The 12,470-nt window shown below is 40.6% G+C and overlaps 1 protein-coding gene across 1 annotated transcript in view; it reads left to right on the forward strand.

Annotated features, from left to right (window-relative positions):
* The window catches only part of LOC311061250 (uncharacterized protein), a gene marked incomplete at its 3' end in the record, with an annotated part of 60,931 nt that overhangs the window by 16,861 nt on the left and 31,600 nt on the right, over positions 1 to 12,470 (forward strand). The window contains exon 10 of the mRNA XM_084079805.1: positions 4,658 to 4,822. Within this exon, the coding sequence (XP_083935931.1) occupies positions 4,658 to 4,822 (165 nt within the window). The remainder of the gene's footprint in view (positions 1 to 4,657; positions 4,823 to 12,470) is intronic.

Consider the following 12,470-nt stretch of genomic DNA (forward strand, 5'->3'; position numbering starts at 1 on the left):
GTTTTACGCTTGGGCTTAAGAATATTATGCAAATCACTTAAAAACTGGGGAGGTATTGCACCCCAGAATCGTGACTAGAGGTTACTTTCACAGGAAGTGTCTTATTTCATCCTCCTGATTTAAGCCTAGGTGTCATAGTTTGTAGCATATGGATATAGTAACTCTCTCTTCTTAGCAAAAGGTTATCAATGTTACCTCCTCTTCTTGGAGTTTTAACATGTTCTATACCTATGTATCTTAGGGATGAGACACTATGTTGTGCTCCTGCAAAATGCAGGGCCACTGGACTGTGTTGATCCTTGGTGCGTATGTTGCTTCGGTGTTCAGCAATCCTGGTCTTGAGAGCTCTGGTGGTCTTCCCTACATAGGCGAGACCACAAGGACACAATATTAGATACACAACATTCTTTTGATTACAGGTGATAAAACCTTTCATTTTTATACTCTTCCCTGTGTGTGGATGGTTGTATGAGGTGCACTTTGTGGTAAAATTACATTGTATGCACGCCCCACACTTGTAATTCCCATCTGGGACATCTAGAAAAGTGCCTTTCCTTAAAGGAGGCAAGTCCGATTTTACCAGCATATTTCTCAAATTTGGAGGGCGTTTATACACTACCTTTGGGGGATCTTTGAAGACATTTTCTAACTGTGGATCTGTATTTAGGATATGCCAATGCTTCTTTATAGTGTTTTCAAATTCCTTCCCCATGGGAGAGTACTGCAGGAAACAACAAGATCTTGTGTCAGTGGGTTTTGCCTGTCTTTTTATGAGACACTCTTCCTGTGTCATCTCTTTATATTTATCTCTAGCTGACTTTATCCAATGTTCAGGATACTTTTTTTGTCTAAATCTCAAGCCCAATTCATCCGCTTGTTTATTAAAATCTGTCGTGTTACTGCAGATTCTGCGGATGCGACTATATTGACTGATGGGTAAACTTTTCTTTAGGTGTGTGGGGTGGAACGAGTCAGCCTGGAGATAGGAACAGGTGTCTGTTTTCTTCCTGTAAAGATCAGTAGCAAACCCATGACCATCTCTCTTTATGAGTATATCCAGGAAGTTGATTTCCTGCTGGTCATGGCAAATCGTAAATTTTAGGTGTTCATGGCAGCTATTCAGATAAGTAAAAAACTCCACAAGAGAACTCTCAGGGCCCTGCCAGATCATGAACACATCATCCACGTACCGTTTCCACATTTTGATGTGCTGTTGAAAGGGATTAGCTGGATTAGACACAAAGTTTTCCTCAAACAGTGCTACATATAGGGAACTAAATTGGGGGCTCATTTTGCTTCCCATTGATGTCCCCTTGCGCTGCACATAGTGTGTGTCTAGGAACATGAACACATTGTTCTTCAGAACTACTTCTGCCAGTTCCCTAATACATTTGGTACTGGGTTGAACCTCTGAGTCACGTTGACTAAGAAAATGTGTGAGGGCATCTAACCCCCCTTGGTGGTCTACATTGGTAAACAAACTTTCTATGTCCATTGTTACAAGAATGTGATTGTTTGTATCTAAATCATGCACAGATTTCAGAATATCAATCATATCCATAGAATCACGTACAAAAGATGGTAAAGCTGTAGCATAAGGTTTTAAGAAATAATCCACAAAACTAGATATCTTTTCCGTGAGTGAGTCTATAGCTGACACTATAGGCCTCCCTGGTGGATTTTCTAGATTTTTGTGGATTTTGGGAAGTGTATAGAATACTGGCATAACAGGATGCTCCACTTTCATGTATTCATATTCTTTCTTAGTGATCTCCCCACTTTCAAAAAATCCTTTTAGTTTTACGTCAATTTCTTTTTTAAAGACAGAGGTGGGGTCTTTATCCAATTTTTCATAAAATGTTGTATTGGCAAGTTGCCTATGTATTTCTTTTTCATAATCTGTTCGATTTAAAATACATATGGCACCCCCCTTGTCTGCTGGTTTTATAACAACTGTAGTGTCCCGTTTGAGTTCTAATATAGCCTCTCTCTGGGCTTTTGGGAGGTTGTTATACACCTTATATTCCCTGCTTTTACTCATAATGTTAGTAACGTCTCTCTCTACAAGTCTGCAGTATGTATCTAAAGATTGGTTTCTATATCTAGGAGGACAAAATGTAGACTTTGGCCTAAAAGGCGTGAGGCTCTCCCTTTCCTGTGTGGGAGTCTCTGTGGGTCTATCTATGTTTGTCTCTGGAGTGTTTTTTTGCCATCTGTTATTGGAGCTAAAGAATTCCTTAAGTCTTAGGCTACGGAAAAAATTCTCAAAGTCTATTTTAGTATCAAAAGAGTTGCATTGGGAAGTAGGAACGAAATTAAGCCCCTTTGATAAAGCCAACTCACATTCTGTACTGATGGATCGATGTGAGAGGTTGGTCACGTTCACATCTGGTTGTGCGTGTAGTTGCGGGTCCATTATTCACCAGGAGCCTGTATGTCTTTGTTCCAAATCTCTAAGGGAAAACTGAATGGGCTTTCTAAAATGGTAATGGTGCATTTATGTAGCACTTTTATCAAAAGCGCTTTACATACATTCACACATTCACACACACATTCATACACCGATGGCTGAGGAAACCATGCAAGGCACTAACCTGCTCATCGGGAGCGATAGGCTCTATGCACAGCAGCCATATTATCACTTCCTTCATAGGTGTTACCAATGATACTAATGAAGGCTCTGTTCCATTTAGTCTAGCACAGTGGTTTCCACGACCCCATAACTGAGAGTGTACAAATGGAACCAAATGGACCCGTACACACCTGTAAGGGGCCATTTGGAAGCCCATGAGGGTCCCTGGACCCCACCTGTAGATATGCACAATATCAGCACCCTGATTCTGTTTGACCAGAATGGAACAGAGCCTTCATTAGTATCATTGGTAACACCTGTGAATGTCTTCATAATATGGCTGCAGTGCATAGAGCCTATTAGGGGTTCAGCGTCTTGCTCAAGGACACTTAGACACACCAACTCTGGGGGAGCCCGGGATCGAACTGGGGACCTTGCGGTTTCCATCTGGCGACTCTACCGGCAACTCTACCCCTGAGCCACTGTCGCCCGCTTTCTATGTGTGGAACCACAAAATGGCCGCCACTGCAATGCCCTATTGACATGACACGTTGCACTCACCACCAGTAGGCCAAGAAAGAACCACCAAACTTTTGAAATGGGCCTCATGAGGGGGCTAACACAGCTTGCTTCACATTTTGGACGATAACCTCTTGAGCCCGGTTCTCAAAGTGGGGTCCGGGGACCCCACGGGGTCCTTGGGGGATACCAAGGGGTCCTCAGCAAAATGTGTTAATAAAGCGTCAAAATCATTTTAACCCCTTTATCTATACTCTACAGTATATGCTGGCTATTGAAAAATAGCAGATATACAAGCTCATATCTCTATGAGCTTGTAGATCTGCTATTTTTGAAAAAACTTGAAAATGTGTGCAAATCTTTAAATCTTTTTTTTCTAAGGCAAACATTTTTAACATAAATCTTTGCTTCTGGGGGTCCCTGGCACAACATATTTTCAGGTGGGAGGTCTGCGGCCACGTACATATCAATTTGGGGTCCTTGGCACGAAAAGGTCCCAATGAATTCCTTGGATCATGACGCAACTCCCCACATAGGCTCTGCCATTTGTGCCAGACTGTTTTTTGTGTTCACTTCAAAACCCACTTTTTGCTGCTACTCCTACAAATTCTCTCAAACTCACACAAATAGGTACATATTATCTCTGGAATCATCATCACGTTTGCCCGGGACCCAAACTAGTGAAAATAGTAGATCTACAAGCTCACAACGTGTTGCTTGGCGTCACGTTATGAGCTTGTAGATCTGCTATTTTCACTACTTAATTTTTTTTCATGCATTCATGAAATACTTGGAATTGTTTTTAATTGTTTTAAATCTTTTGAAATGTATTTATTTGTTTAAATGTTTAAACTGTATTGTGATATTATAGCAACATACTTTGTTTTTAAACTGTTAGGATTTAGAAGACATTTGTAGAATCCCCAGAAGCAAAGATTTGAGTTACAAATGTTCACTTAGATATATATATATATATATTCAAAGATTTGCGCACATTTTCATGATTTTCTTCAAAAATAGCAGATATACAAACTCATAGTGCGGCACTGGTTGCCACACTATGAGCTTGTATATCTGCTATTTTTTAAAAGCCAAAGAAATCTAAAAATGACATAGATGCGCCCCCGGACTGAAGGGGTTAAATTAATGATGATAAAACAATGTTGATGTTGTCAAAGTCTGGCTTCAAGTTTTGTCGAACGTCTGCCAGCTACATTTTACCATGTTGTGTTGTCTTTTGCTGCTAATGTCGCATATGGAAAGTAATTGAAAAGGATACAACAAGTTTAGTTTATAATTTATGATTCCCCTGAGCACAGTGGAGAAAGATGGGATAAATTTAGAGTTTTGTTAAAACAGGGTACATCTAGTGCCAACGATCTTACCATTTACGCTGATATGTTGCGTGCTGTAGAAGCCACGTATGTACGTATGTAAACGAAGGGTAACGGGTAAGAGATGCGAGTACTTTTTCCACCACTGGACATTATTTCTAATGAGATGAACAATAATACTAAATCCTGCGTCCTCTCTCTCTCACTCTCTCTCCCTTTCTCTCTCTCTCAGATGTCTCCAGTATGACGGTACAGCACATGGTGGTCGAACCTCAGAAGCGTGGCCGTGGCCGTCCTCGAAAGTATCCCGTCTGTCTGCCCTCCCCTGCGGCACAGCGTGTGGTGATCGAACCCAAGAAGCGTAAACGTGGCCGTCCGAGATTGAGCGAACGTGAAGGTAACTGTTGAACCACAATCCAATTTTCAGATGGCCTTCTGATTGGCCACGATTGGCTTTCAAAGTTTGCAGGAGGGGCCTGGCAAACAAATACCACAAATCATGAACACAGTGTCCAATAGGACAGGGGTTTTCAGCCGGTGGTCCGTGGTCCCTGGCCATGCATTCAGATTTTTTTTGTTTTGTTCAGGAGTTCTCACTATATGGTGTGTGAGCTTTCCATGATCACAGTAATCCTTCATCAAATTCCATCATATTCAAGGGCTTTTGCTGAGAAAAGAGACAGACCCCAGTCACTTTCAAATTAGAGCACTGCAGAGGGCAGGTGTGTGTGTCTGTGTCCAGCTGACACTTGTTGACGCTCGTTAATGTTATAGGCATAAAAGCAATTATGCTTCTGCACTGTCAAATAGGCCAACATCTAATCTGAGATTAGTGGGACTCACCATTGAGTCACACGACTCACTTCATGGAAAACAAACAAAATCACTGTATTCTTTTAGATATTATATTATTGCTATTTTATTTGATTAGATATGTGATGTTCCTGACAATTAGTTGACTTTTATATACCGCATATATCGGTATCGGTTGATATCGGTATCGGAAATTAGGAGTTGGACAATATCGGAATATCGGATATTGGGAAAGAATGGGGTGGGTCTATGATGGACCCACCACGCACAATAATAATAATAATAACTTTATTTATATAGCGCCTTTCAAAAACAAGTTACAAAGTGCTTTACAATAACAACAGTTCAATTTTACAGATGTACAAATCCGACATTAAAATTGCATAAATAGTACAACAGTTCATACTCTTAAGAAAGGGCTGTGCAATAGAGGTGAGTTTTTAGAAGAGATTTAAAAGAGGACACTGAGTTTGCCTGTCTAAGGTTCCCAGGCAATGCGTTCCACAGCCGAGGGGCCCGAACAGCAAAAGCCCGGTCGCCCTTTGTGACAAGTCGAGACTTTGGTACAGTCAACAAGGCCCTGCTGGATGATCTCAGGCAGCGGCCTGGCCTATAAGGAGTTAGAAGATCACATATATACACAGGAGCCTGACCATTTAGGGCCTTAAAAACAAGCAGTAAAATCTTAAAATCAATTCTAAAACTCACCGGTAACCAATGAAGGGCCGCAAGGACTGGTGTAATGTGGTCACCTCTCGTTGTGCGGGTCAGGAGCCTAGCAGCTGAATTTTGTATCAGTTGCAATCTATGAATGTTTTTCTTGCTGATCCCTGAATAAAGTGCGTTGCAATAATCAAGTCTGGAGGAAATAAAAGCGTGAATGACCTTTTCTAGGTCTGCAGTTTTAAGGAAAGGCCTTACCTTTGCTAATTGTCTCAGCTGGACAAAGCAGGATGAACTACTTTTGTAACCTGGATGTCAAAAGACAGCTCTGGGTCAAACATGACACCCAGGTTACGGGCCTTCTTTTTAACAGATTTGGAGAGGGAGCCGAGACTTGAAGTGAGGTTATCAACAATATCTGTGCTGGGGCAGGAGGGGGTGAATATAATTACTTCTGATTTCGATTCATTTAATTGAAGGAAGTTTTTTGACATCCATTGTTTGATGTCCTTGAAACAGGACTCAATGCATGCGACATCAGTGTAGCCAGGTTTTACGGGGACATACCATTGAGTGTCGTCTGCATAGCAGTGGAAAGATATTTTATGTTTATTCATAATTTTCCCCAAGGGTAACATATATATAATAAATAAAATGGGACCCAGGATCGAACCTTGGGGAACTCCGCAAAACAGAGGGGAAGAAGAGGAGGAGGCATCACCTAGTGAGACAGAAAATGACCTGTCTGCTAGGTAGGAGCACAGCCAGTCCAGCGCCACTTCACTGATACCAACATTGGTTTTCAGACGGCTGATCAGAACACCATGGTCCACTGTGTCAAATGCCGAACTAAGGTCCAGGAGAATTAAAATGGATACAGGCCTTTGTCGGCTGCAAGCAACAAGTCATTTGTGACTTTGACTAAGCAGTCTCCGTGCTGTGTTGGGCACGTAAACCAGATTGAAATGCTTCAAAGATATGGTTATTTTTCATATGTGAAATAAGTTGTGAGGAAACAACCTTTTCTAAAATCTTTGATAAAAAAGGCAGCTTGGAGATGGGTCTAAAATTACTTAATATAGAAGGGTCTAGAGAAGGCTTTTTTAAAAGGGGGTAGACGGTGGCATGTTTAAAATAGCAGGGGAAAATACCAGAAGTGAGTGAGCAATTTACAATAGATAAAAGATCTGGACCAACTGTCTGAAATGTAGCTTTTAAAAACCAGGTGGGCATGCAGTCAGAGGGCCAGGTGGAGGATTTTGAAAGTGCAACAGTGCGTTCCAAAGTTGACAGTGAGATTTCACTGAAATGAGTCAGTGCTGGATTTGGACTAAAATCAGCATCACTTTCTCTGAAATCAGTGTTAAAATGCTGTCGAATCTCCGCTACCTTGTTTAAAAAGTAATTTAAAAATGCTTCACATTTCTCTGGGGAGGACTCCATGGGCTGACTAGGGGGGGGACCAATCACAGAATTTATGGTTTTGAAGAGAACTCTAGGATTATGTCCTTCTTTAGCAATTAGATCTGAAAAATAAGAGTGTCTTGCGACCTTGATTGCAGTTTGATATGAAAACATTAAAGCTTTTAAGGAGGCATGAGAGGCAACATTTGTTTCCTTTTTCCACAGCCGCTCAGCCTTCCTACATTGTCTCTTTAAGGACCTTATTTCCTCATTTAGCCAGGGCGTCACAGAGGGTTTTGGTGTTTTAAATCTAACTGGAGCTAAAAAGTCTAAAATGCTTGTGCAAGAACTGTTAAAAGCACTAACACGCTCATCAACAGAGAGGCCACCTTGTTCAACAGATTGACGGGTAAAAATGTCACAAAAGCGGGGAACAGACAGTGAATTTAGAGGTCGGGAGCGGATCATTGAGGTAGTTTTTAGGTCGGGGGAGGGAAGTGGTACCTGAAAAAACACTGCATTGTGGTCGGAGAGACTAAAATCAACCACGTTTACATCATTCACACTGATACCATGTGAGAGCACCATGTAGGTCCAGTGTATGTCCCTTGTCATGGCTGGGTTGCTTCACATATTGGGTGAAATTAAAGGAGTCTACGAGTTTAATAAAATCAGAGGCAAATGGAGAGGTAGAAGGGCAACAGATGTGCAAGTTGAAATCTCCCTGAATCAGAATCCTGTCATACTGTAATATAATACCAGATAACAAAGTTTCAAATTCCTCAATAAAACCAGAGCTCAGTTTAGGGGGTCTATAGATTAAAATACATAGAACAGGAAATGTATTTTTTAGAATAAAGCTCAGATTCTCAAAAGAGGAGAAACAGTCAAGCGAGACTGGAGAGCAGCTAAAAAGATTTCTATGTATTACAGCCAGGCCACCTCCTCGGCCTGTCAGCCTTGGTTGATGGAAAAAACAATAGTGGTGGTCCCCAGGTTGCTCTTAGTCAGGATGGTGGTCCCTGGGTCAAAATCAGTTGAAAACCCCTGCAATAGGACATAGTAGTGGCGGCCATTTTGTGGTGCCACAGATCAAAAGCCCGTACATTGTTCCCATAGAGATTTCCGAAAATATTTATTTTCATTATTGTGCGCCTGGAACCAAGCCCTCCAGGCTCCTGGTGAACCATGACCATAACACATTTGATTCTGTGTAATACCTATTTGCAAAAAAGGGTATTTAATAACTATAGTAGCCTATATCATATAATTAAATATTCTTTGACACAGAATCAGATGTTTTATGGTCATTATTCACCAGGATGGCTTTGTTCCAGACTTAAAATAATTCATATAAATATTTTTGGAAATCTCTACGGGGAAAAAAAGAAGTGCTTTCTATGTGTGGAACCACAAAATGTCCGCCACTCCCCCCCCAGGGGTCCTCGGGGGGATACCAGGGGGTTCTCAGCTAAATTTGTTAATAAGGCATCAAAATCATTTTAACCACTTTATCCATATGATATACTTTGGCTATTGAAAAATAGCAGATATACAAGCTCATAGCACGGCAACGAGTGCCGTGCTATGAGCTTGTAGATCAGCTATTTTTGAAAACATCTTGAAAATGTGTGCAAACATTTTTATCATAAATTTTTTTCTCTGGGGGTCCCTGGCATAACATATTTTCAGGTGGGGGTCCGAGGCCACATTCATATCAATTTGGGGGTCCTTGGCATGAAAACGTTTGAGAACCACTGCCGTAGGTCATACAATTAAAATATTTTTTTCCAATGAATTCCTAACTCCCCACATAGGCCTGGCCATTTGTGCCAGACTGTATTTTCTTCTATTTTTGTGTTTACTTCAAAACCCACTTTTTGCTGTTGCTCCTACAAATTCTGCAAAACTCACACAAATAAGTACATATTGTCTTTGGAATCATGTAATCAGGATCAGTGATACCCAAACTGTTTTTAGCTCAAGACCCAAAAGAGAAATTAGACGTTTGCCCGGGACTCAAACTAGTGAAAATAGCATATCTACTATAGCACTTTTATGATAGGCTCTATTCACAGCAGCCATATTGTGAAGACATTCACAGGTGTTACCAATGATACTAATGAAGGCTCTGTTCCATTTAGTCTAGTACAGTGGTTTCCACGTCCCCCATAACTCTTTACGCACCTGTAAGGGGCCATTTGGAAGCCCATGAGGGTCCCTGGACCCCAACTGTAGACCCACTGGTGTTTCCAGTGGGCCAACATGCACAATATTAGCACCATGATTCTGTTTGACCAGAATGGAACAGAGCCTTCATTAGTATCATTGGTAACACCTGTGAATGCCTTCATAATATGGCTGCTGTGAATAGAGCCTATTAGTTAAAGGTAGGGTAAGTGATTTACTTTGGTTTAAAAAAGTGTTAAATAGCTCTATATTGTGATAGTACTCATTGCTATAGAGTGTTTGGTCAGTAAAAGGAGTCTCCCATGTCTCTCCAGCTCTTTATTAAACAGACAATATATTTTCAGTGCTCTCTCCTGATTGGCTATTTTGTCACCTACCTGAAAATGTACTATATTCTGTTTACTACCTACCTGAAAATGTACTATATTCTGTTTACTAAAGAGCTGGAGAGACCCCTGTGACCGAACAAACGCTCTGTAGCAATGATTACTATCAGAATATAGTACTTTAACCATAAAAATAAAATAAGCAAAAAATATCACTTACCCTACCTTTTTAATTCATATGTTGTTGATCCAACGGTGAGTTGTGTAGCCGACGCAGGCAATCAATCAACAGCTGAGTGAGTCAGCTGCTGGCACTGGACAAACTACTTGTAGTTCTAATAAAGGGCAGTTCCAACATTCTAACAGAATGAAATGAATGGTGATAAAACAATGTTGATGTTGTCAAAGTCAGGCTTCGAGTTTTGTCCAACGTGTGCCAGCTACATTTATACCAAAACAACAGGCATGTTGTCTTTTGCGGCTAATGTCGCATATGGAAAGTGATTGGAAAGGATATAATGAGTGCACTTTATAGTTTATGATTCCCCTGAGCACAGTGGAGAAAGATGGGATAAATGAAGACCTGAGGCCGATTCTTACTAATGTCTTCTAAATCCTAACAGTTTTCTGAAAAACGTATGTTTCTGTATCAGTGGTTCTCAAACCTTTTCATGTCAAAGACCCCCAAAATTATATGTATTTGGCCGCCAACCCCCATCTCAAAATATTTTGTTCCAGGGACCCCCACAAAGGAAAGATTTGAGATTAAAATGTTCGCTTTAAAATAATATATTTTCCACACATTTTCACAATTTCTCAAAAATAGCCAAAGTGTAAAATGAGCTATATATCACCATAAAAATGCAATTCATTAACGTCCTGCAATGAGGGAGAGAGAAAAGAACACATTTAGATCTGACACATTATTTGATTGCAGAAATAGATTCTAAACCCAGCCCTGTTTGCACAGTTAAACTTTTGCTGATTGATAAACTATATACTTATGTGTACTGTGCACTCTGACAGTTACAGACCAGTATGCTAATGATCCATTTGTACACACTGAGAACCAGTATGCCACACTCAGGGTTACATTAACACTGAGGTATGTACCATTTAGGTTGGGGCCCAAGAGATAGAAATGTAATCAATCATTTAGCTGGGGGTCGCCTAGAACCCCCTAATGACCCCTCATTTTGAATTAGTGGCATGGATGAGCATTAATCTCTCTTACGTGCACATTGGGCATCATCAATCTGGTGGAATGTTGTTTTTAGAAACCAGGGCTTGGAATTACCTTTTTCACGTGGTAGCACTAAAATGGGAATAGCAGATAACAATACATGTTGGAAATGTAATTAATAGGTTGGCACATATATGCATATGATATGGGATTGTCGCTTAGTATATCCATTCTGGTGTAAAGTTCTAGAATATTTGGAGAAATGGGTGGAATTCACCCTAACCCCACAACCGCGGGCGGCTCTGTCTATTAGGTGATAGGGCAGCGGTTCCTGGTATAAATAACAACGAATTCACCATTGTAAAAGTTGGACTTGTTACAGCTGCCAGAATCCTGCTGCGGAATTGGAAGACCCCTAGAACACTTGAGCTTAAAGAATGAAATGAAGAAATGATTAAGATTACATCATATGAATATATGTTGGGTAGAGTGAATGGAGAAGGAAAGATGAAGGACACATGGGACAGATTTTGGACATATATGAACCTTCTCTGATATTGGGATTGCTAGACAGCATTTATTTTGTATTTTGTTTTTTATTTCTTGAAATGGCTGTACTGTTGTTTTATGCTGTATGCTGTTTTGTACCACTGAAGTTACATATTGTACCATATTGAAAAACAAATAAACATTTGAATTACAAAAAAAAAAACTACTCAGGAGCACCCACCCAAATTGAAGGAGAATCAATATGTAATCGATTTTGTAAATAATAAAAAACAATATAACAGTGGTTTACAGGTAACAAAATGGTGAAAGTGGCCTTCAGAATACATGGTAGGCCACCACTTGGGCTTAATACAATATGCCTGGGCCAGAATTTAAAATGTAGTGTCCTGACACTATGTCCATCATCCATCCATCTCTTCACTGAGGGGAGGCGGATTCTATACTGATTTCTTCACCTGTGTTGTTTTTTTCTTAATATTTACAACAGTTTCAAAACTCAAAGGAAATATATCAGCCATGAGTTCCTATCACTCGATCTCTGCGCGCACGCACAGACAGACAGACGTGTGTGTGTATATGTATGTGTGTGTGTATATATATATATATATATATATATATATATATATATATATACACACACACACACACACACACATATTTTTTATTAGGGGAAAATTGCAAGTACATGGATGCAGAAAAATACTTGAACTTTCTGACCCGCAGTGAGATCGCGTGTAAGGCGCTGGAATGACTCGGAGCAACGACGCTCACTCAGTGACGCTTCGCTCCATTGTGTCAATGAGTAAACAATCTACATGCTAACGCTAGCACTAAGAGCTCCTGGCAGCTCAGAGGGGAAGGCACCCGCACGTACGTTATTCCGGATGGCAGGGAGCGCTCATTTTGTTTCACTCAACGCCGCCACAGCAATTATTTGCAGTCGCACAGGTGCTCCC

This window comes from Gymnoscopelus microlampas (genome assembly GCF_963454915.1).
Source record: "Gymnoscopelus microlampas genome assembly, chromosome: 15".
NCBI lineage: Eukaryota > Metazoa > Chordata > Actinopteri > Myctophiformes > Myctophidae > Gymnoscopelus > Gymnoscopelus microlampas.